General features: G+C 52.9%; 2 protein-coding genes across 2 annotated transcripts in view; one reads left to right on the top strand and one right to left on the bottom strand.

The window, feature by feature from the left end:
• The first annotated feature begins 477 nt into the window (after positions 1 to 477).
• RFC2 (replication factor C (activator 1) 2, 40kDa) lies at positions 478 to 16,733 on the top strand. The gene is made up of 11 exons (XM_004688302.2): positions 478 to 614; positions 2,696 to 2,765; positions 4,231 to 4,272; positions 4,559 to 4,665; positions 7,611 to 7,712; positions 9,162 to 9,262; positions 12,397 to 12,554; positions 12,713 to 12,778; positions 13,411 to 13,491; positions 14,994 to 15,107; positions 16,358 to 16,733. The coding sequence occupies exons 1-11, from the start codon at positions 508 to 510 to the stop codon at positions 16,466 to 16,468; spliced, it is 1,059 nt and encodes a 352-aa protein (XP_004688359.1). The 5' UTR covers positions 478 to 507; the 3' UTR covers positions 16,469 to 16,733.
• A 1,446-nt stretch (positions 16,734 to 18,179) lies between these two features.
• Positions 18,180 to 24,572, bottom strand: part of LAT2 (linker for activation of T cells family, member 2) — a 13,187-nt gene continuing 6,794 nt past the window's right edge. Inside the window, exons 5-14 of the mRNA XM_012728954.1 lie at positions 23,996 to 24,039; positions 23,794 to 23,854; positions 23,594 to 23,628; positions 23,256 to 23,291; positions 23,149 to 23,179; positions 22,589 to 22,646; positions 21,580 to 21,640; positions 21,245 to 21,316; positions 20,705 to 20,820; positions 18,180 to 18,867 (exon numbers count right to left, since the gene is read on the bottom strand). Of these exons, the coding sequence (XP_012584408.1) occupies positions 20,723 to 20,820; positions 21,245 to 21,316; positions 21,580 to 21,640; positions 22,589 to 22,646; positions 23,149 to 23,179; positions 23,256 to 23,291; positions 23,594 to 23,628; positions 23,794 to 23,854; positions 23,996 to 24,039 (496 nt within the window). The 3' untranslated portion in view covers positions 18,180 to 18,867; positions 20,705 to 20,722. The remainder of the gene's footprint in view (positions 18,868 to 20,704; positions 20,821 to 21,244; positions 21,317 to 21,579; positions 21,641 to 22,588; positions 22,647 to 23,148; positions 23,180 to 23,255; positions 23,292 to 23,593; positions 23,629 to 23,793; positions 23,855 to 23,995; positions 24,040 to 24,572) is intronic.

The raw sequence follows: 24,572 nt of genomic DNA, 5'->3' as shown, positions 1-24,572 counted from the left end.
GCCCACCCACCGGGAGCTGGGGTTTGGCATGGGGCAGTCTCAGCAATGTGGAAAATGGCTCGGGATGGCCCCCCACCGCCCAGTGGAAGGTTGGGCCCAGTAGGGAAAGACCCCCGGGACATCAGTCCTCGCAGGTGTCCGCCGCCGGGTCCTGTATTTGGGCCCGAGGTCCCCGCTCCTCCCAGGTGCTCCTTCGCCATCTGCCAGCGTCCACGAGCGCTGCTGTTCCCGACGGGCCAAGCGAAAAAGGCCTTCCAGTCGAATCACACTAAGACTAAAACCACCAGGCGTGCATTCCTGGAGCGAGCGATCAGAGCGGCTGCTGCGTCTGGTTTCCAGCCCCGGCGCCTGGCTTCCCCTAGCAACCTCAGCCTCCCGGGAGCAGCGCCCAGCCGGGTCCGGGCCTTCTGCGCAGGCGCGGAAAGGGGCGGCGCTCGGCTTCCGCTCGCGCGGGGCTGACCCCCGGCGGGGGCGGGGCCTCCGGTGGCGGGAAGAGGCGGCGGCGGAATGGAGGCGCTGGAGAGCGGCGGGGGCGCAGACGATCGTGGGGCCCAGGATCCTGCCGCGGCCCCCAGCAAGGGCCCCGGCAGCGCTGGCCACTATGAGCTGCCGTGGTGAGAGCCCGGGCCTGAATAATGCGTGCTCTGGACCTGCGGGGGCCGAGGGGCGGGCCGTGGCCCTGGGGGAGGCCAGCGGTCGCTGGTCCCGGGCTTCCGAGGGGAGCAGGAGGCCTCGGGTGGTGCCGATCGTGGGTGTTCTTTGGAGAATGCACGTGGGCCGCTGGGGTCGAGTAGCGGACCTGATCTTTGGAAGCGGGGGTCTCGATCAAAACAATACTGAGGATGGATACTAGCCGCTCTCGGTGTCCACCTACTCTCCGCCGGCAGAAAGCGTCGGGTGCAGGTTTGGCACTGGAGCTTAGGTGCAGAAGGAGCCGCCTCCTTCTATTGTTTGCTCGTTTTAAATAGCTGGGCAGCTGGGACAAGTAGTTACGGCCACCAGCGCGAATGTGGTGCGGGCGCCCAACTGGGGCCCCAGTCCCTGCGCGCACCTCTCAACTCGGGCACAGCGCGCGTGACAGTTACTTAGTCCCAGCGCTCTGTGTGTTCCCGTCCCTCCTGCCTACCCCTGTATCTAGAGCAGACACCTAGAGGGAGGGCATTGTAGCTTGTTGGACTATGCAGCTGGGCCAGCCGCTAGCCACAGGGAGCTCCTGAGTACTGGAAATCGGGCAGGTCCGAATTGGGGTGGCTCTAAGTGTATAATGTACACTGGATTTAGATTTGAAGTCTCCTGATTAATTTTTACATTATTACGTGTTGGAAATGATATTTTGGCTATACTAAATTCAATAAAGTATGCTAGTAAAATCATCCCGTTTTCTTTTTGACTTTTTCAATGTGGCTACCAGAAAGTTTTAAATTACATTTGTGACTTGGATTCTGTTTTTTTCTGCATGAAACCAGATGCTTAGGAAATAAACATATATATGTATATATCTATATATTTATGTATCGATATAGTACATTTGGTGGTGACAGGTGCTTTGGAAAAAAATAAAGTGGGGTAAATGCTCTGAACAGAATGAAACTGAGGATCAAGGATATGAAGTCAGGGAATCAACCTGGTGTTTTCTGCTTTCAGGCAGGGGTGCAGCAGCTCTGCAAAAACCCCAAAGGAAGAGCATGTTTACCTCACTGACAGCAATAACAAAATTCCAGCTCCTGGAAATTCCCCCAGTGGTGATGCTCTCCCTCCTCCAGGCTTCACAGTGCTTGGCTTATTTGACCAGTTTAGTGCTTGCTAGGATTTGCTGGGCTTTTTCTCCCCACTAGTGGGGAAGCCCATGAGAGCAAGAACCATGTCTTGCTCGTCACTGTCCTTCCTTTCTTCCCTTGAGATCACTAACGCCTGACAGTGCTGGTCACCTGGAAGGGCTGCGTGTGAAGAAGAAATGAGTGGGCGCAAGTGTGTTCCAAGTGCTGGTCTTGAAGAGAGAGCTGGCTATCTCCTATAATAGGTGACAAATAAGCTGCTTGGTGTGCAGCTGCTTCTGGAGCAGAACCTGAGCCTGGAGAGGGTGTAAGCTGCAAGTAAATCAGGGCTGGAGTAAGGGCAGGGGAAGCGCTGATGGTCAAGTCACTGCCACCTCTGTTCTCCCAGCTGGAGAAAGCCAGTTTCTCCTGTCGCTTGCTTATTGATTTAAAAGAGCGACATCATCAGCCTGAGTTGGCCACTAGCCTGTCTGCCTACTCCACACAGCCTAGTCTGACCACAGAGGTTTCTGTCTAGCTGCTCCTGTTGTAAACTTGACACACGTCTGCAGACATAGGCAGGTGAGGGATGAGAAGGAGCTCAGTTGAACCCGTATCTGTCAGATCAGTTGATGTCACTGCCTCCAGTGCTGGGCAGACTGCTGTGGCACAGTGCATGTCACTTTGCGCCAGATGGTCTGCTCTGGCCCTTCTCCAGCAGCAACAGGTGTTTTTCTGTTGTGATGGGTGTGAAGCTCTTGGTGTACAATTCTCATGCACTTGACTTTGTAAATGGTACTTGGGTATCTCCTTGAACTTAAAAACCTGCAGCCCTTTGTTTTTATTAAGAGTGTATCATCTGATATGCTGTAAGAATTGCCTGTTAGGGTAACGTGAAAATAGCCATTTTAACATTTTTTTATGTGTTTTTGTTAAAACAGGGTTGAAAAATACAGGCCAGTGAGGTTGAATGAAATTGTTGGGAATGAAGACACTGTGAGCAGGCTGGAGGTGAGTGATTTTTTTAAAAAGATCACCGTATGTTGCTTTACTGCGAGTTGGGCAACCTTGAGGCATTTGGAGGATGACAGTCAAGAGTGAGGGCGGGCAATTCATGGATCTAGAAAAATGGGGGGGCAGGAAGATAATCCATTTGGAGACAACTAGAGCCATAGCAGATAACTGCAGGTCCTTACTGGAAAGGGATCGTCAGACTCCTGTATTCTAGAGCTGGGATGGCAAACTGAGGTCAAGGCGAGTTAGTGATGTCTTAGGCTCTGCAAACCATGTACGGTCTTTGTTAGACGTTCTTCATTTAAACAATCATTTAAAAACATCAAATCCCTCTTCGGGGCTCTGCCAAAGTCAGCAGGCAACATGGTTAGCACTCTGCTCAAGGAAGTACTGGGAGCCCACAGGCAGAGTTAGGGCGTGGGGAGAGTTACCCTGCTCCGATGGCTTCATTTCCACGGAGTGGGGAGGAGTTACCCTGCTCCGATGGCTTCATTTCCACACGGAAGAAGTGACACCAAAGCTAAAGGAGTGGGAGGGAGGCAGCCAGACCCGCTGCTGGCAGGTAGAGGGAGCGGCAGCAGGAGGAGCCGAGCCAAGGCCCCGCGATGAAACACTTGGCTCATTCTAGGGGAAAATGCCATCTGATTGGATGCACAGTGTTGATTTCCAGATATTAATAGGAACTGCCCGGGGAGCTTATTAAAATGCTGATCCTGGCCTAGTGGGTCTTGAGCAGGCTCGAGATTCTGCATATCTAGTAAGTTCCCAGGTAATGCCAGTTCTCAGAGCCCCCCGAGTAACAGTATATGTAGTGGTGTGTATGAGGAGCTGGCAGATGAGGTGGGCGGGCCTGGGGAGCCCGGTTCAAGAGTTTAGGTGTCCTGATGATGGTGTCAGCCAGTTAAAGATGTTTTAATAGATAGATATTGTAGAAAAGTTGTCCTGATTGTATTATGGGAAATGCACTGGGGTGGGGCAAGAGACCAGTTAATGGCCTGTTGAAAGGAATCCAGGTAAGAGATAATGGCCTAAGAAAGCTGCCCTGGAGCTGGAGCAAAGTAAATGGATTCTGGAGATAATGGAGAAGGAGTACCAAGCTTTGTCATTGTCGGGGAGGAACAGGACCCTGTCAAGGATGACCTCATGGGTCCTGCTGGGGGCTTTGGGGAGGAACAAGGCCCTGTCAAAGATGACCTCCTGGGTCCTGCTGGGGGTTTGATGACCTTGGCAGCCCATGGAAAGGGAGACATGGCTGAGGCCCCAGGCCTCTTGGGGGAGATGACAAGATCAGTTTTGAATGTGCTGAGGTGGGAGGTCCGTTGGGTGTCATGTGGAGAGATTGGTAGCCTGGCTTATTCATATAGACTTAGGTGGGGGAGAGACTCATTTTTCAGGTTGGCAGATAAACCATTTTTTTTTTTTTTTAAGATAAACCAGTTTTAATGAACATTTCTTTCTTCAGGTTTTTGCCAGAGAAGGAAATGTGCCCAATATTATAATTGCTGTAAGTACCCTGCCCTGGCCTGTCTCGGGGTGTCATTTCACCCCCCTCTTAAATGGTCTTGTGTACTTTGCTTCTCCTTGGAGAGGCCTGCTACCACCAGAGCCCTGTCACAGGGAAACTTCCCTCAGGTGGGCTGGGAGGCCAGTGGTTTGACTGCTGAATGATGTGGTATGTGCTGTCGATGGGGTTGGCTCTAGAGAGGAAGGTGAGTGTAAAATAAACTGAGGCCAACAGGAAATCAGTTCATTCTGTTGGCTTAAAGTGCTCACTAGAACTCTCTTCCTAGGGCCCTCCTGGAACCGGCAAAACGACCAGCATCCTGTGTTTGGCACGAGCCCTGCTGGGCCCAGCAATGAAGGATGCTGTGTTGGAGCTCAACGCCTCAAATGACAGGTATGTTTGGGAGTTGGGTCTGAAAGGTGGCCAGTGTTTTACAGTTTCAGTTGTCAGAGAAACATCCTTTTTCAGGTTCTCTGTTGGACTTGGATCTTGCCCTGCCAGCTTTGTTTTCCTTCACTTTCCCAGTGATGAGAACAAGAATTGCAGGCCTGTGGAGGAGGCATTGTAAACACTGGACCTGCTGGGTTTTTAATTATGGTAATAGCCACATAGTACAAATTGTTCATTTTAACCATTTTTAAGTGGACACTTCAGTCATGTTCAGTATATTCACCTTGTTGTGGAACCCAAGCTCCAGGACTTTCATCTTGCAAAACTGAAACTATAACCATTAAACAGCAGCTCATTTCCTCTCCCAGCTGGGGGCAACCACCACTCTTTCTGTGAGACTATTCTAGAGACCTCCTAGAAATGGAATCATAGTATTTGTCTTTTTGTTGTTGACCTATTTCACTTAGTGAAAGCCCTCAAGATTCGTCTGTGTTATAGCACATTATCAGGTTGTCTTCCTTTTTTAAAGCTGAGTAATATTCCATCGTGTGCATGTAGTTATGCATCCCTTAAAGTTTTGGTCAACAGTGGACTGCATAAGGCTATACCCATAAGCTGTACCATCCAGCCTAGGTATATCACATAATACAGGTTAGTGTAATTGTATTCTGTAACATCAGACAACAAACTTGCCCAGTGGTACATTTCTTACAACTTAGCCAGGTCAGGAAGTGACATGTGACTGTTCTGCCTCATTTTGTTTCTGCATTTGTCCATTGACACTTACATTGCTTTCATCTTTTGACTCTTACGAATTGTAAGTAACGCTGCTATGAACAGGGGTGTCCAAATATCTCTTCACCACCCTGTTTTTGCTTCTTTAAGCTATCTTCTCAGAAATGCAGTTGCTAGATTATTATATTTAGTAAATTTGTGTTTAATCTCTTGAGGAACTGCCACACTGCGTCCTACAGTGCCTACACTATTGTATGTTCCCACTAGCAGTTGCAAGGCTTCCAGTTTCTCCACAACCTCCCAACAGTCACTCATGTCTTCGGTGTTACTGTCAGAGCCACCCTCATGGGTTCGCTGCTGGTTTACCTTTTAGCTGTGCAGCAGAGGGCTGGGAGATGAGAGCTTGTTAAATCCAGTGTCGGACAAAGCTATCTTTGGTTACCCCCTGGAAGGTGGTTCTCAACTCATTAACGCTTCCCAGCTTTGAAGGCCTATAATATACCTGAGGTGGGCAGTTTCCTTGAGTGTAGCTCACTGCTTAGCCACTATCAGGTAGACCTCAGCTCTGGTTCATTGATTCCAGAAGTCAACTACAAATAGGTTCTAGTTTATTATTTCCTCACATTTGCATCATTTCACTCACTCTTTTTGAAAACTTGGCTGACTCATCATTTTGTTGAAGAGAATTTGTAATTGCAGAATACTTTCAAATTTAAATTTATGAACCACTCACTAATTAGATTGAGCAATACAAGAGCGTTTGTCCATTTCTTTCTTTCTTTTTTTTTTAAGATTTTTTTTTTTTTTTTGCATAGAAGACCTGGGATATAGGCCAGAAATGGGATAGAGGAGGGTGAGAAGATTCACCAGAGACAGAGTAGAGAGCAGAACAGGTGGGTTTACGGAAATATAGTGCTGAGGGCAGCAACAGGTGAGACAGGAGAGGTCTGCTGTGCCATGTGGATCAGCTCCTTGGCTAGGATCAAACTCAGGCCATAGGGGTTGTCGGGCTGAAACTTAACCCCTAGGCCACCAGGGCAGCCCAGTCTCCATCTCTATCATGCTTCCCTTCTATCCCCTTTGTAGATACACTTACCTTCAGCTTTTTTTCTTCTAAAAGATTTATTTATTTATGCATACAAGAACTGGGGTGAGAGGATTCACCAAAGACAGAGTGGGAGAAGAACAGGCAGATCTATTGAGATAACACAGCTGAGGGGAGCAGCGGGTGAGACAGGAGAGGTCTGCTGTGCCATGTGGGTCAGCTCCCTGGCCGGAACTCGTGCTGCAGTGGCTTTGGGTAGCTTCATAGTGCTGCTCTTTAGCCCATGTGCCACCAGGGAGGGGCCCACCTTCAGCTTTTAGTTACCAGAGAACTATCCTGTAATCGTTGCTGTTCAGCCCACATAAAAGATGAAACAGTACTGATTGGCACCGACCTTTTAACACAAGGGAATGGTCCAGGGATACTGGGGAATGAAATCCTCCCTGTTGAGTGACTTAGTTTTTATCTTTAGAAACAGGTTGCTCACTTGTAGGTTCTTAAGTTTGTGAAAAGCCACTTAGGATGTTGACAGCCTGAGGACTCACCTTGCTGGGCGATTTGCCTATGATTGGGAAATGTCTTTCTCTGTCAGTTTTCTTCATCTTTGTCATTTGAGTAGAAAATGAAAAATGTTGACTATCCAACTGTGATCCATGAAAGGTCTAAAAAGAAACAAATAAACCTAAACTAAAGCACGGACAATAGTAACAGGTGCCCCTCCTATTGTATCAGCCTGGGCAACTCATCATTCTTTCACTTTCTTATTTTAGTCCTAGCATAGGTGGTAATAATTGATGAGTAACAGTGAAATAATTACTGGGATGATGACACTGCTATTTAGTTTCAAGGTACAGGAAGGATAAGATCACTAAGACCTCCACATTATCTTAAATTATAAAATGGTCCCGTGGACCCACATGGTAATTACAATATAAAATTAACTTCATTCTATCCCAAAAAAAGTAAGTGAATATTTTCTTTATTCTTTGGAAGACCCGCAAGAAAAAATAAATGTCATGAACAACAGCAGGCCTTTCACGCAGTTAGCACTGCCTGAAAAGAATCTGAAGTAATGAAACTGGGTCCAAAGTGGTATAGTGAGGACCAAATGTCCCTGTAAAGGGAACGGAATTTGTCTCAGAGGTGAGAGGATGGTTTTCTTTTTCAGGGGCATTGATGTTGTGAGGAATAAAATCAAGATGTTTGCCCAGCAGAAAGTCACCCTCCCCAAAGGGCGCCACAAGATCATCATCTTGGACGAAGCGGACAGGTAGAGCTTGCACCTGGGCTTTATAAAATCAGGAGCAAGTGTTCTTGCCTTTGCACTTTTGGGGTAGATTTGCTTATTGTCTCTGAAAGAGCAATCTGAACCTTACCCATAATGGGGTTATACAGATATCTGTCTGAGACATAGCTGAGACCATTAATGTTTTTGTTCCAGCATCACTTACATGAATAATCAAGATGGCTTTTTTTTTTTTTCACTGTGGTAAAGTACACAAAGTGTAAAACTGACCACTTTAACCATTTTAAAGTATACAGTGTGACTGCTTTAACCACGTAGTACTTTCCCAGTGACCATTACCTGTTTTAAGGAAGAATTATAAATAACATTTCAGGATATAAGACCTATCTTTGAGGAGAATTTAGAAAATATTGTTACTACCTTGCTGTATTTTCCTGCACTGCACTGTTACAGTATTAAGATCATAATGTATATATTTTTTGTGTCCTGGTCTTTCCTTTTTTTTTTTAAAGATTTTATTATTTATTTGTGCATACCGAACTGGGGTACAGGCCAGAGGCTCAGGGGCGGCGAGAGCCTTCACCAGAGACAGAGTGGGGAGCAGAACAGGCAGATCAACGAAGTACACTGCTGAGGGGAGCAGCGGGCGGGCCAGGAGAGGTCTGCCACGCCATGTGGTCACCTCCGGGGCAGGCGGGAATCAAACTCATGCGGAAGCGGCTGTTAGATTCTCAGTGCTGTGCTTTAACCCGCTGCGTCACCAGGGAGGGCCGGTCTTTCCTTTTTAATGTATGTTTTATATTATCACAAACATCATTTTTAATTTCTGAATCACATTCTATAGTATGGATACACCTTAATTGTTTTACTGTAACGTTATGGCATCTCTGTGCATTTACACAAGCCAGTCCCTCTGCTGAACTCTTTATTTGTCATAACAACCGTCTGGCGTAGGGAGTATCATCATGTCCTTACAGGCGTGATTCCAAGGTGAGGCCCTAAGCCTGACCCCGACTCGGCCCTGCGCAGCCCATGCAGGCTTCCAGGGAGCTTTCACGCGGGGCCCTGGCCAGAGGCTGCACGTGCTCAGTCAGGATCCCCAGGAGCATGGAAAAGTCAGCAGCGGATGTTACTTTTCCCGTGTGATTTTTTTATCATGAAGGTGTTGCAGGGCAGACCAACTCCTATAAATGTGATGGCTGCCACTGCCGATGCCGACTTTGGGGACGCTACCTAAGGCTGGTTTCTGGGGGCTTCAGGAGCCAAGTCCTCTCTAGGCAGTCCCTGAACAGGTGGCCTGTGGGTTTTAGCATTAGTGGGTGACGTGCTTGCTCTCCAGGAACACCGGCCCTGGCCCGCGTGCCAGGTTATCATTGATAGGTAGGGTTCTGAGTCCGGTGGGTTCTGAGTCCGGTGGGGTCTGAGTCCGGTGGGCCCTGGGCTGTAAACTGCCTCTTGTGTTTTTCTTCCCAGCATGACTGATGGAGCCCAGCAAGCCTTGAGGCGAACCATGGAAATCTACTCCAAAACGACTCGCTTTGCTCTTGCTTGTAACGCTTCAGATAAAATCATAGGTGAGGTCTGCTGTGGGTGGCGTGGGGTCCGTGTGGCACGCAGGTGGCCATCTTAGGAGCTCTGCCTGCTGTGAGCCAGGCACTACGTCTAATCTGCGGAGTCAGCTTTTCCCTTTAATCTTATATCATTCTGTGTGGAAGTATTACTAGTTCCACATTGAAGATGAGCAAACGAGCTCAGAGAGCTTGAGTAATTTGCCCAAAGTGACACAGCAAGAGGAAGAACCGGGGCCTAGCCTGTGATTCCTGTGTCATCGAGGGCACGTGTGACTTGATGCCCTGGCTTCGGTGTCACAGCCAGTCCCCCTGCAGACGTGCGCTTGCATTTGGTGGACACCCTGGGCTTTGTTATTGCTCGCAGCTGCCTCCTTAGGACACCTTCCCTGCCCTCCGGGTGGTCTCTCCAACCCCCCCTCTCCCAGCAGCGTGTCTGCCTCCTCCCTGCTGTGAGCCCGCCAGCCAGCAGGGTCTCCACAGTCTCAGCTTCTTGCTGCTTCACATCCGTCCCTGTCGCTAAGGATGGTGACACAGCCTGGCCTTCTCTACCCAGCCTGTCGGGCACGGTTGCAGGCAAGCCGGTCACCAACCGTGAAGCCCCTGCAGGGTCCTGGACTCTGGTCTCCATGGGGCTCTCAGTGTCCAGGAGTCCTTTATGCCCTCATTCCTTTCCCAGAGTAGTCAATACATGTTCATTAATTCATTCGACAGACATCGACTCTGTTCTTAATGGGTGTCAGACTCTGCGCGGTGCTGAAGGCGCACAGTTTAATGAGAAACACGCTCCACCTTCTAGACCCCCACGGTGCGATGGAGGACACTGTGCTGAAAGCTCTTGATTGATGGATGTGTATGTGGTTTGTCACCCACCATTCCAGTTGGGGGACAATTCTGAAGGCAGTAGATTCCCCTCCCCCTCCAAGTATACTTTGAGTAGGCCCAAGCATAAATCATTAATGAGTGTTGATTTGAAACTGCAGTTGGTAGAAAAACTCTGATCTTCCCTTTTTTTTTTAATAATATATTAGTTTATTCTTACATCCTTTTGTGCCTTTTTCTATCTCAATTGATACTTTTTTTAAAGATTTATTTATTTATAAAGAACTGGGGTGTAGGCCAGAGGTGTGTAGGGGGGAGATGGTGAGAGGATTCACCAGAGACAGAGTGGGAGGCAAAACAGGCAGAGCCACTGAAATACACTGCTGAGGGGAGCAGCAGGTGAGACAGGAGAGGTCTGCTGCGCTGTGTGGGTCAGCTCCCTGGCCAGGGATGGAACTCATGTCGCAGCGACTGGCAATTGCTGCATAGTGCTGTGTCTTTAACCCCTGTAACACCAGGGAGGCCCTTTGACCCTCCCTTTTTATGAAATTAACCCTTCTGAAACAAACAGCATGCTGATCATTTTTAATTTCTAGGAGGACATCACAAACATGTAAATGTAGTCTCAGAAGAAATTGGTCTGGTCTGGGACCTCTTGGTCTGGGACCAGGAAATGACTCATGATTAGCTAGCGGCAGAGTTGCCCTTTAAAACTCTGCGTCGTGCGCCTCTCTTAGGTTCCTGAGAGCTGCCTCATTCTGACTTGTATTTGAAGTTTGCGCAGTAAGCTTTTGGTACTTTTTGAAAGAGAAAAAATCTCTTAAAGGTCACTTCCAGGGGTCCCCCTGGCCCCACAAGGGGTTAAGGCACAGTGCTATGAAGCTGTGTGCGGCTGCTGCAGCATGAGTTTAATCCCCAGCCAGGGAGCTGATCCATGTAGCGCAGCAGACCTCTCCTGTCGCCCCCACTGCTCCCCTCAGCAGTGTTTTTCAGTAGATCCTCCTGTTCTGTTCCCCACTCTGTCTCTGGTGAATACTCTCTCCCCCTGCATCTCTGGCCTGTACCCCGGTTCTTGTATGCATAAATAAGTGAAATCTTTTTTTTAAAGATTTATTTATTTGTGCATACAGAACTGGGGTACAGGCCAGAGGCTCAGGGGCGGTGAGAGGCTTCACCAGAGACAGAGCGGGGAACAGAACAGGCAGATCGACGAAACACACTGCTGAGGGGAGCAGTGGGCGGGCCAGGAGAGGTCTGCCACGCCATGTGGTCACCTCCGGGGCTGGCAGGAATCGAACTCATGAGGAAGTGGCCCTAGATTCTCAGTGCTGTGCTTTAACCCGCTGCGCCACCAGGGAGGGCCGTGAAATCTTTTTTTAAAAAAGTCACTTCCGGCATTGTTGGGGTAGTAATTGCTTTTAGATGTGTATTACAGTTTCTAGTGGATCACTTTCTTGTCAGTACTGATAAACACATAAATAAGGGTTGTTGTGGAGCTTCTTGATTTCAAGTAAGCTGAAATAGACTAACCGTTAGCTTAGGAAAGCTGCTCCTTGAAGTCTCACCAATACTGACCACATTTAGGTACAAAGCTTCTGCTGAGTGTAAGGTTAACAGTGGAAGCTACAAATTGGCGCGAAGTTCTGTGCCTGCCTCAGAGCACACACAGATAGGAGAGGGCCCCTGGCCAGCAGACCCTGAGTCATCCCAAGTCCTCCTTTTGCTCATCACTGCATCTGGCTCGTGAAGATGTGACTTGTCGGGAAGTGTTGACAGGTCAAAACACTTTGAGGAACACCAGGGTGGCAGCAGAACAGCACGAATCAGAGAACTTGGGGCTTGGAGCTGAGGGAGTGGCTACTGTGGCAGTCTTCACAGAGTCTACATGGGAGGCTTCCAGAATTCCGCCTTCGTTAGTGGCTCTCAGCCCTTGTGCTGCATCACATCACCTGGGAGCTTCACAGGAACCATGCAGGCCTCCTGTTTTCACCTCAGACCAGAGAGGTGGTGACCTGCCCAGCCTGCATGACCCAGGGCCGGAGGCACAGACTGCCTCAGGCTCAGGGGTCCCCGCCCTGGAGGATCTTCCCCCTTCAGCTAGCCAAGGTCTTCTTGAGTGGTGCAGTTGAGGCTGCTCGGTGCTTACTGGTTGCTACCTTGTAGTTTAGCCACAAATGACCCAGTTGCGGTGAGCCCTGCTGGGTAGGTGTGATGTTGGCACGTCTGGGCCCAGCAGATGCTGCGGCTGCTTTCTAGTAACTACAGGATTTCAGGGCCCACGCCCTCTGCCGGGGGCTCACCCCCTCCTGTCTGTCCAGAGCCCATTCAGTCCCGGTGTGCCGTCCTCCGCTACACGAAGCTGACCGATGCCCAGATCCTCGCGCGGCTCTTGAATGTCATCGAACAGGAGAAGGTGCCGCATACCGACGACGGCCTGGAGGCCATCATCTTCACTGCCCAGGGAGACATGAGGCAGGTGTGTGCACGCCCCCGGCCCCGTGCAGGGGGAGAGGGTCGGGATCCAAGCGGGGAGTGTGGCCCAGCAGAGAGCGGCCTGCTGGAAGTGTTGCTGGGACTCTGACAGGGGGAAGAGAAAGATTTTGAAATCACCCCGATGTTCCTGTTCCTCGACAGGCTTTGAACAACTTGCAGTCTACTTTCTCGGGGTTCGGCTTTATTAACAGTGAGAACGTGTTCAAGGTATGACACTTCTTCCTGAAGTGAGTTTGAGGACTCTGCAAACCATGACTTCTGAGGGAAGTTAGTTGAACTGGGGAGAGAACACCACAGGCCTTGAGCGGTCAGACGCTTTCAGCTAGAAGATTAGAGTTGACACTGCCCTAGAGGGCAGAATCCATGGTCAGTGGAAGGCATAGCTGGGTGGACAGCTATAGGCCTGGGGAGGCTCAGTGGGTTGTCATGCTAGGACTGCGGGACCTACCCAGAGAAAGCCAGCTTCTCTTTGGGTGGGGGGGGAGCGATCCGTCCTAAGGGCCTCTCGGTTCTTAAGTGGGCTCCTAGTAGTTGTGGGCAGGTGCCCCTCCTGTGACCTGGACCTGGCTGTGAAGCTGCCCCTGTGCCTGGACTCTGCAGGCCCTGAGCATCATCTAGTGGTTGACAGGCCTGTCACTGTGGTGTCAGAAGCCTTCCACATACCATGGGAACTGAAGCCACACTCTCTTCTGGGTGGTGGCTTGGTTGGTCACAAGAGGGGCACTCCCAAGCCTGCTGGAACAAGAAAAGTCAGTTGAAAAGGTGGTGCAGAGGCGGTGGTGAGAGGCCACTCCCCGCTGGCCCAAGCCCCTGACAGCCCCTTGTTTTCGCTGGGTCAGGTCTGCGATGAGCCCCACCCCTTGCTGGTGAAGGAGATGATCCAGCACTGTGTGAACGCCAACATCGATGAAGCCTACAAGGTTTGCCTCCTCCCCGTCCTGATTGGGGGGACCCTTTGATTTTTTTTTTTTAATACATACAGAACTGGAGTACAGGCCAGAGGTGTGGAGGGTCAGAGGATTCACCAGAGGCAGAGTGGGGAGCAGAACAGCAGATTGACTGAAATTCACTGCTGAGGGGAGCAGTGGGTGGGACAGAGGTCTGCCGTGCCATGTGGGTCAGCTTCCTGGCAGGGATTGAACTTGTGCTGCAGTGGCCAAGGCTAACTTTATAGTGCTGTGCTTCACCCATTGCACCACCAGGGAGGGCCCTAGACCCTTGATTCTTGCGCTGGGCAGAGTACATCCTGTGCGAGGGACTTTGCATGCATTGCTCCCTGAGTTCTCAGAATGATGCTAGGAGTTAGGGACACATGGTAAATGAGACTGCTGACACAGAGACTAAATTCCTTCCTGTAAGTCTCAGGAAGCAGAGGCCTGCGGACTGTGTTTGGGTTTGCTGTGTTGAAACTGAAACTGTCAGAGGCGGTGGTCACGGTGCTTGGGTGTCACTCTGGTGGGAACTAGGCCTTTCATCTTCCCCCTTAGAGCACAAATAAAGGTCCTCATTCCAAGTTAACTATAAAAGTAGTAGACTTGGAGTTCAGAGTCACCTCTTCCTACTGTAATACTCTCCACAAGAAGATGCACCCAAGTCATGGGGAAGCCCCTCAACTCCTTACGCTGCAGTGAAGCCATCAGTCTGTTGAGGCCCCCTCCCTTCTGAGCAGCTGTGGGTGGGATTTCTGGAACCAGCAGATGGTAGCCTGGCCTGGAGCCTGGTGCTGTGAGCAGAGTCCAGCAGGTGCTCAGGGGGCCGGTGTGATCTGAGGCCACTGGTCTTTCACAGCTGGTTGCCCTCCCCCAGCTCCAATGAGACTAGAAGTTTAGGGCAGGACTGGGCCTAACGTAATACTGAACCAAAGTGCAAGGTGGGGAGACTGAGACCTCTACCTACAGCCTGGCGTGCTGAGTGGGCCTGAAGGAGCCCTCAGATTCATGGACACAGGATGTCCCTGTTCCCTGAATTCTCCCAGATGTCCAGGTGAGGGCAGGTGGGCTAGGTGGGGACTGGGCCTGCGGTGGAGACGGTGGGCACTGAGCCCACACTGTGATGTCGGCCCCGCCCGGGCTTGCCTGGGCTCCCCAGCAGCAGTGCCTCAGATGGTGAGTGGTTGTGTCTCCTCCTCTGGGGTACCACTGGGTATGGGATGGCTCACGGCGCTGGAAGAGCCCGGAATAAGGATGTTACTTAGTGTCATAGTAGACCTTGCTGTACAGCTTAAACCTTTTGCAATATTATCTCTGACTGCTGGGAAAATCAATTAAATAGACCCTCAGACTCTAAAGGGAGTGGCCGGCGGTCCACGTGTCCAGCTGATTGAGTCCCTAGGGTGCTCCCTCAGGCTGACAGGCCCAGCCGTGGTTGACTGGCTCCCCTCTGGCAGCCTGCTCCTTTACAGCCCCTGTGTGCTTTCATCTAGATCCTCGCTCACCTGTGGCATCTGGGCTACTCACCAGAAGACATCATCGGCAACATTTTCCGAGTGTGTAAAACCTTCCAGATGGCTGAATACTTGAAACTGGAGTTTGTTAAGGTCAGTGGGGGTAGCAGTGTCCCTCCTCAAGGATGTGGGCCACGCTGTGGTTTCATCTTACGCCCAGGCCTGGCACCTGGGGGGTGCTCAGGTGCGGGGCCGGGAGTTTGCCTTCCCCACATCTGCTGGTCAGTGATCTGTGTGTTCCTTGGGATGACTGTCTTCATCAGAGGTTTGTTCATTCATTGGTTTATTTGTAAGGTCCATTTAATTGAGGTACAATTTACATATAAAATTCAGTCTTACACCTTAGGTGTAAACAGCCACAACCAAGACAATGAGCAGTTCACACACCGACACATTTTTATGTTCCCCTCTGTAGTCAACTCGTGTAGCATCTGAAAACCACTGTTTTCTGCTTAGAGACAGAATTTTACAGATCATAAAAATGGAATCGTGCCGAACGTAGCCTTTGCATCTGGCTGCTTTCCCTAAGCCCAAAGCTTTCTGGGTTTGCTCATGCCATCGAAGTGTATCGGTGAACAAAGGGTCATTCCTTTTTAGTGCCAGGATGCCTTCTTCACCTGTTGAGATACCTTTAGGCTTCCAGGCTTGAGTTACTGAGCAGAGCCCTGTAAACACTTGTGGACATGAGCGAGGGTGAACACAAACACAAATTCTCACTTCTCTCCGGTCACTTCCGAGCTTTCTGGGCCAACGTAAGGGGATGTTTAACTTTATAAGAAACGGCCCAGCTGCGTCCAGAGTGGCTGTAATGTTCTGAGTTCACCAGCCAAGGGGGTGCTGTGGGACCCACTTCCTGCCGCACTGGGAAGAACGCTGGTTTTTAAAGCCCCTCGACCAGCCCCTCTGGGCACAGCTCCGGCCTGCCTTTCCCGGCTGACCAGGCGGCCAGTGCGTACCCCGGCCTGTTTGACTGCCACGATCTGTGACACATCGTTCTGTCTGCTTATTATTTAATTCCTTGTTACTGTTACTGCATTTTAAGAATTTTCTGTATTCCAGATTCAAGTTCTATTAATTGAATATTTGTTTTATAGATAGTTGAGTATTTTCCCCAAGCCTGGCATTAAAAAAACAACAACAGTATCTTTCAAAGAAACATCAACATCCTTTTAGGAAATAAATTGAACTGTAATTGAAACATAATCCATTACGTCCTAGAGTTCATCCCCCAGCAGGAGTTTGAGTTTGTTGCATTGATTTTTGGACAAAACCATCCATTCAGATTTTAAAAATAAACTCCTCCCTTGTTTATTAACCAAATTTAAATCTGACTTGTTTTTCAGGAAATCGGATACACTCACATGAAAATAGCAGAAGGTGTGAACTCCCTCCTGCAGATGGCAGGGCTGCTGGCCAGGCTGTGTCAGAAGACCATGGCCCCGGTGGCCAGTTAGAGCAGGGGCTCGCTGCTTTGGTTGTGAAGGTCCTCAGTCCTGAGTGACAGGAGTCAGGCTTCTGATGTGGCATAATGCTGCCTCCGGCCGGAACCTGCTTCTCTCCAGCGCCTGGGTCCTCCACCTCGTCCTAGTACAACTATGCTCATCGGGAACACCTGCTTTCAGACCGAGACACTGATGTGGGGGTGGGGGAAGGGCCCCAGGGCAACTCCGGGTGCCCTGTGTGTTGGCATTTTAGCTAATAAAACCGTTGATGTTGTCAGCCATGAGGTGGCAAGGAAAGACCACAAGGAGAAGCCAACTTCCTTCCTGTCGCACCCTGGCATCCTACTGGTAGGAAAGGTGGTTTAATGACGGACCAGACAAGCTGACTGCTCTCTCAGGAAGCCTGGAGGGTGGTTCCAGGGCTGAGGGGAAGCCTGCTGTCGATCACTGGTAATTAGCTGCAGAACAGCCCGGGCCGTAAGCCCTGTGCGAAAGGACTTGCGCACAGCACCAAGGAGGCTTGCAGCCTGGCGTGCAGACTTCCGGCCTAGGCGCCTTTCTGGGCAGCTGCGCCTGCTCATTGCTTGAGATTCCCCAGCGAGTGTCATACTGATTAGGGTTGCTTCTTTTTTTTTCTCTCGCAAGATAACTATTTTTTCATTTCTTTATGGAAAATGTCAGTTGTCCATAAAGACAATGATACGGTGAACCTCCATATATCCACAGTCCACTGCAACAATTTTACCAACACGTGGCTGTCCTTTGTGCTGCCCCCTCCCCACCACCAGCACACACACCCTACTTCTCACTGGGTTGTTTTGAGCAAACCCCAGGCCTTTTGGAGTGGTGTTTTTAAGGGGCTGGGATGACTTTCATTTGGGATTGTGGTCTCTGAAAAGCCTCCATTAAAACAACTGAATGACATTCCCACTCCCCTCTGGTGGGCCTGGGGGAAGGGCCACAGAGGTATAGCTGTGTGCCCATGCTGCAGATGGTTCTGGAACAGCAGGCCGGCCTGTGCTTTCTCTTCTTAAATCTTCCCACCAGATCTTAGTTGACAGAGACGCTCACTCTCCGGCCTGAACTGGAGCAGGAGGAGAGGAGCTGTGGCACATCTGGCCAGTGCCACCCCCCCAACAGCGAGCGTGTCACCGGACCACACTGTATATGGGACACTGAGGGGACATGGGCAGGACTCTGGTATCACTGGCCCTAGGATCTCAATAATAGGAGGAAAAGTATAGTCCTCAAAAACTTGAAGGCGAGGTTTCAGGGAAATACACTCATACCTTCTCAGCCTTACTGTGTTTTTATCTGGCGGCTCATGATCTCTGTGAGGTGAAATCAGCCTGTTTGACAGGTGAGGACACGGGAGCCAGAGGGGTGTCTGGATTCTCACACCCGGTGACCACCCCACCTCGAGCCTCGCCACAGCACTCTCAGGCCCCAGCTGTCGCGGGTAGGAGGCAGGACTTCCGGTGTGGGGACAAGCAGCTGACGGTGTCTCAGTTACCCCGCTTGCAGCATGAACTTCTCAGAACCTGTGCTTCCCTAGAAGAGAGCTGAACTTGGGGCCCACACTCCTGTCCCAGTCTTTTCTCTAGTCTCAGGATCCCCTCCTAGTGAACAAGAGGCTCAAGCTCCGTTTTTATAGGAAGCAGGGAAAAGCAGAGACGAGAATTACTGATAATTAAGCTAAAATGATTTATTGAGACATTTTGGATAAAGGAGGCATTTTTGTCCCTGACTGACTTTCTGACTTGGAAGGTCCCCCTGGCTCCTTCCCCAGAGCCACGTGGGCTTCTGCCCAGCGAGGAGGGTTTCCCGGGTCCCAAGAGGCCTCCCTGCACAATGTCTGTGCCTTTGCAGGACGCAGCCCAAGGCACCTGGTCCCACCTGGGCGGTGGGGCGGCTGGCTGCAGCCTCCTGAGTAGGGACAAAGGAAGGAGTGCCAGGGCGCCCCCTACAGTCTGCTGAAGTGAAGTCCATGTAATGCTTACAGGAGAGGACCATCTCTTACCCTGGAATTTAGAGTATTAAATATGACTCCACCTATATAAATTAACTATACAAGCTTATCAGGAAAGAATTCTGGTGACCGCAATCGATGTTAGTAAGCAATTTCGAATCCAAATCCAAAGCAAAAAGGACACGAATTCCAGTGTTGTAGACGGGGATGGGGAAATGACCTGCCCGAGTCCTGGACATCTGGTCACCAGGCTCCTGCCCTGTCCCTCGGAGGCCGTGCCAGAAGGCATCCCCAGAAACTGTTCTTCCCAGGTTGGGCCCACGTGGCCAGACGGGTGGTCCTCAGGTGAACCCCCAGGATCAGATGTGGCAAGGTCTGAGGTCAGAGTGGAGAAGTCATCCTAGGGAGCAGTAGTCCAGTGAGCCGGGGTGCCCCTTGGCTCCTGAGTGAAGAGGAAAGGGATTTGTTAAAGGAAGAGGTCTCCCTGGCGGGCTGGTGTTCCCTAGCACTAGGGCTGCTATTGGGGGTCAGGTAGGGATTTGAGGCTGTGGCTAATGTTCAGCTGTCCTGAGTCAGCATGAGAAGAACCTGAGGCCAAGAGGCCTTAAGTAGCCTTCCAGGCGCTTCCACTTCCATCTGAAATCCTGCCTGCAGCTCCTGGCCAAGCTTGGTGGTTCTGACACGTCTTTGGTGTAGGGATGCCCTCTGCAGAATGGTAGCTCCCCCTCCCTCCCTGAAAGCTTTCCTAGGCTCCCTGCCCTCTGCTGCACTGGTCCCCCACCCTCTGGCCTGGCAGGGTCTCAGCTCCGTGCGGGCTCTCCACCTCACTTCCGTGGTGACTCGCCAGCCATCGCAGGACCCTTCGTGCAGTGAGACTGACCTCGTGGGTCTCCAGCCTGAGGCCAGGCTAGTCCTCACCCCTTCCGCGTGGGCAACTCCCACTGAGCAGGTCCAGAAACAAATGTCCTGCCCACCAGGTCCAGGTGGCTGACCGTGGCCCCTCCTGTGGCTCAGCAAAGTGTGTGGTTCTCATCCTCCCTCGCTGCCCGGAACACACTCCCTGCATGTCAACCGATCTCCTTGACTCCAAACAACATTGGGTGCCCATCTCCACGGCTGCCTGAATGTTTGCCTTCACGTACTGGCCTTGCTTCCACTGTCCTCTGTTCCAAACCTTCCCACACACCTCCCACCCCTCTCAGTCAGCACCCTGGTGCTGGTGCAGGCTTTGGCCTCACCTCCTCTGTCCCCAACACCCTCCTCAACCCTTGCCCCCCACAGTCCGGGCTTCCTTCTGTCCACCCCCCCAAGGGTGAGGAGGCCTGAGAAGGCGTCCCTGGCCTCCTGCCTGCCCGACCCCCAATTATCTCTGCTGGAGGCCCCACATCTAGCTCGCTATTTCCTTTCTGTCCTTATCTCAGGCCCCTTGTTTTACCTCTCCCACCAGAGTGTGTGTTCTGAACAGTCAGGGACATGGGGTCTGTTGTCTAGAGCTGCCCCTGAACGAACACCCACAGCAGGACCCGCCCTGGTGCCCCTCAAGCGGGTGCTGGTGCGTGAGTGGAGCTGGGGCTCGCACCCTGGGCTCAGACCCCGCTCTCCTGCTGCTTGTTCTCCTGCCCCCACCCCTCGACTGCCCTCATGGGCTGCGGGTGCAGGTGCCTTTAGCAGGGGGCAGAGTCAGGCCTCCCACATGTGGCCGCTCAGTCCCGTCTCATCCTATCTCTGTGCGCTCCTGACGGGCACACGACTGTGCCTGTGGGAGCCAGAGATGAGAGGGGTGTGTGAGGCGTGGGGGAGGGGCACTTAACACCATGCTCCTCAGCTGAAGGGGCTCAGCCACTAGCCCCAAGCCCCCTCCCCTGGTCCTGTGCCCAACACTGGCAAGTTCCGCTGAACTAAAGCTCTCCGTGCTCTGTCTTGTCTAAGTCAAGCCATAGCTCCACTGGCTCCATTTTGCAAATGAGGAAACAGGGTGCAGAGGTCAGGTCATTGCCCAAGGTTGCAGAAAAAGGCCCTTTTCCCAGGGCTCACCAGCCTCCTGTGCCTGGCACTCCCGCCAGTGGAGATTCTGTCAGCTCACCAAGCCTGCCGAAGGGGTTGGGGCAGGGAGGTGGGAGCTGTTGGAGGCCAGCACAGAAGAGCCACCCCTCAGCACTTGGGGTGGCCCATGCGCCCCACCCCAGCCCCCACTGTGGCTCCTCCATCCTGAGCTCTCCGCCATTCCCTGGGGATAGGGCCCTTGGCCTGCGAGGCCCATCACCCTGAGGCCGCTGTACCTACTTCCCAGGGCTCCCCTAGGCCTTCTGGGCCGGCACATCCCCATTCACGTAGTCAGGTTCCTCGTCCTCATCCGGGATTTCTGGGGAGAGAGATGTTTCTCTGCAGACTTGCCCTGTGGACCAGAAGGCAAACTGAGTCAGATGGGCAGATGCTTCTCACAGAGAGGGTGGCCCCAGGCAGAGTGCTGGGGCCCAGCTCCCAGATGCCACAAGCAGCCTGCAGGGAATGCTGTCCCAGCGCTGTGGCTCAGAATTTGCCAGGCATTTGTCCTTCCCCTTCCAGCCACTCCCTAGCTGCACAGGCAGCATGTCAGTGGCCCTCAGGCCAAGGCAAGTGAGTTGTGGCGGGGGAAGGGGTCAGGCACTGTGGTCCAGGCCCCTGCTCCTGCTGGTCAGCAGCCTCCACAGTGGGACCAGCTGGCCTGGCTACAGAGGAGCCCTACCTCTGCCTCCTGCCCCACACCTTCCCGACCTGGTCCTCTAGACCCACCCCAGCCTGCTGAGGGTCCTCTGGGTCCCTGATCTCCAGTCACACACCTGTGTTTTCCTTCCTGGACTTCTGCCACTGCTGGATGCATGATGAGTTCTGATAATCGGCAGACCCCTCATCTGTGGGGGACAGGGAGGGCGCTAGACCAGGGCAGCCACCGGACACCCTGGCCCATCCTCCCAGTGCTGGGCAGCCCCTCGGGGGAGGGAGAGTCCCTGAGCATGTCCCCACTGTGGCCCTGGGCTGCTGGCGACTCCTCCAGGGAACTGGGGCCAGAGATTTACCCAAAGGCACCAGAGATAGAGGTGGCCCTTCAGGCGTCGAGCCCTCACAGTGCGGGTGTCAGGGCTGCCTCCCCGCACAGGCCCTAGCCCAGCCTCACCTGAATCGGGGCTCTGTTTGCAGATGAGAACGTTCTCGTAGGAATTGTCATCATCATCATCTGTGGGGAGGAGGGAGGACGTGGGACATGCAGGCAGGCCTGGCTCTCCCTCCCTCTGTCCTGTCCGTCCTCAGCAGGTGACCTCTTCTGCCAAGCCCTGAGGACTCTGGCCCCCCACAGTGCCGCCAACATTTTCCTTAGCAGGCTGGTCAAGCAGCTCCCACTCGACCCCCTTCTCCCAAGGCCGCCCTAGAAGCCCGGCAGGGAGATTAGGGGCTAGACTGCAATCAGGCTCATGAGGGAGAGTTGGAAGGAGGCCCATCTCTACTGGATGAGGGGGGTCCCGGGGGGGCCAAGGGGAGCTGGAGGAAGCCCAAGCTTCTGACAGGACCCCGCAGGCAGGGAACGCCTGCAGGCAGACTGAGGCTCCTTTGCCCAGGGGCCATAGGGGACTGGCACGTCCCTCATCACCTCACAATGATAAGTGGAACCCTAACTGCCACTCTACACAACAAGGGGTGTCCAGGTATGGGGCTCCTCCCACATGCCTCATCCCCACCCCAGCTCAGGAGGAGGAGGAGCGTGGCTCAGAGCTGGCCTCACCTCAGCAGGTGCACAGAGTCCCTGAACATGTTCCCACTCAGTTTCTCCTTTTGTAAAGCAATGGCATTAAAGGCCTAAGGACTGCAGAGCCCCAGGGCTCAGAATCTGTTAGCGAGGGGGCCCCTTCGAGGGCCCCCTCCTGGCCCCATATGCCCCTGCCCTGAGGGGTGCCTGGGTTACCCCTCCCGCCCCCCCAGCTCCCCGTCTGTTCCCTCTGTTCACTCCTATCCTTCCCACTCTTCCTTCCCCTGGGTCCCACCTGCAGTGCCGTCCCTCACCTGCCCCCCCCAACCAAACCCTGGCCAGGCCTCTTATTCCTCTTCGCAACCTCCTTTGGCCCCAAGAATTTGGCTTCTACTGCTAAGCTCAAATACCTCTTCATCCTCCCCCTCCTTGTGACTGTCTCACCTTTCTGGGCCTTCTGGCACCGTCCCCAGTTGTAATAGTCCGTAGCGATGGGGTCTCTGACAAGAAAACAGACAGCACCCGTGGCTGGACAGGTGCAGGGTGGGGTGGGGGCTTCACAGGGGCAATGAGGCAGGGGTGCGGCAGCCTGAGGCCATGGGGCTCTGCTGAACTGTCCCTCCAATCCCCTGGGCCTGAACCGCCCTGGGGCCAAGGGGTGGCTGCCTTGTCATGTGAGCTTGCCAGGGCTCCACTTAGCCAGGGCCTCAGTTAGCCCATCGGTGCGGTGAGGAGACATCTTGAGGTCCTTCTTCTCTGGGGTACCAGGTGTCCATGGAGCTTGTTTCTTTGGGTGATGCAGGAAGAGGATTCCCCTCCCCGCCCCCCCTTAGTGGTTCTGCCCCCTCAGAACAGGGCCACATCCTTGCCCACCCGAAGCCATGGCTGTCTGGGGGATGACAAGTTTGCCCAGAGCATCCGGCCTGGGAGTTCAAGTGCATGAGGAGGTTCACCGATGAGGAAGCTGAGGGCAGGGGTGGGGGTGGGGAGGAGGCCACTCACACATAAGCGGCATCTGACCCAAGTCGGCTTCCTGCGGGAGGGGACAAGAGTTAGACCTGAGCTAAAGTGAGCCCACCACAGCGCCCACCTCCCCGAAGTCTACCTACCTTTGCGGAAGTTCTGGTACCTGGGAGACTCAGAGTCTGGAAGGGAGGTCAGGGCCATTGTTTTCCCCAGTTCCTGCTCCCCTCCCAGCTGGCCATGGGCTCTGGCCACCCAAGGAAGGGCCTCCATCCCCAGTCCCCGGGTTACCACCTCTCTCTGAACCGCTCTTATGGGCCAGTCCCATCTGGTGCCCCCCTCAGTTTCTTCCCTGCAAGGGCCCTTGTCTGGTCTGGCTTGCCTGACTCCCAGTGTCCCTGAAAGAACCCTGCCTCACCAGCTCTCTGTCTCAGACCTGCCTCGCCCCTGCCCCCTGCCCCCACCCAGTCCGAGGGTCACTCACCCTCAAGGCTGGGGGAGAACAGCAGATTCTTCTTCCTGCAGGGGGGAGGGTGATGGAGACTGAGGAGGGGCCATGGGAGACAAAGTTGAGAGTTTCTGGGGGTTCTGAAAACCACAGCCTGCAGCCCACAGTGGGGCCCTTCTCATACCTGTAGAGGGGCTGTGACCCCTCTGGGCACATGACAGGGGACTCCGTCCTACCTTTCAGGCTCCACATCAGGTACCGCGTCCATCAGGGCCCTGGGACAAGGCTGGCTGACCACTGCAAAGGATGAGGGGTTTGGCTGGTACCCAGGGCAGTCCAGTCCCCTCTCTTCCTCACTGCACCACATTAGGCCTGCCCACAGCCTCAGGGAACTTTGCTATGGACCCCCAGTGCCCGCCCTTCCATTTGGGGACTCACGGGAGTAGGTCCCAGGCACGGCAAAGCTCTGTGGGTTCTCCTGCCTGGAAACACACGGGGCTGTGCTGAGCCAGAGCCTGGCCTCCCACAGCCCAAGAGACAGAGGGGCAGAAAGGTGGAAGCCAGGGACGAGGAGCAGAGCGGGGAGGACCAGACCAGGGTGAGAGCGAAGAGGAACAACCACCCCGGGCTGCAACCCAACCGCAAGCCCCTGGTGCCTCCATTCTCTGTGCTCCCCACCCTCCCCACAGGCAGGGTGTGCTCCTGGGGCTCTGGGCTCTGAGCTCCAGCCGCTGCCAGTCAAACCCACTCCTGACAAGGGTGGCTCAGTGTGTGTGGGTAGAACTGAGAGGCGGCCCGGAGGTTCTGGGGGTCAGTGTCAGCTGCTCAGGGACTCGAGGGTGACTCAACCAGGAGTGACACAGTGTACCTCAACCAGGAGTGACACAGGGTACCCCCCTGAAATGATCAAATACACCATGCACTCCCAAATAGCTGCTGTGCCAACTTCAAGGTGTCAGGCACAGTTGGGTCTCTGACTAGTGGCCAGTAGTCCCTTCTTCCTTTTTTTTTTTTT

This window comes from Condylura cristata, unplaced genomic scaffold (assembly GCF_000260355.1).
Source record: "Condylura cristata isolate star-nosed mole 26May11 unplaced genomic scaffold, ConCri1.0 scaffold00024, whole genome shotgun sequence".
NCBI classification, from domain to species: Eukaryota; Metazoa; Chordata; class Mammalia; order Eulipotyphla; family Talpidae; genus Condylura; species Condylura cristata.
This window is presented reverse-complemented; position numbering and strand designations above follow the sequence as displayed.

What these genes read in the sequence shown, in the direction of transcription:
- RFC2 (XM_004688302.2), top strand. Translation starts at nt 508, where the DNA reads ATGGAGGCGCTGGAGAGCGGCGGGGGCGCAGACGATCGTGGGGCCCAG. An exon ending in CGCTTCAGATAAAATCATAG is followed by an intron (nt 9,263 to 12,396) that starts GTGAGGTCTGCT and finishes CTGTCTGTCCAG; the next exon opens with AGCCCATTCAGTCCCGGTGT. An exon ending in CCCAGGGAGACATGAGGCAG is followed by an intron (nt 12,555 to 12,712) that starts GTGTGTGCACGC and finishes GTTCCTCGACAG; the next exon opens with GCTTTGAACAACTTGCAGTC.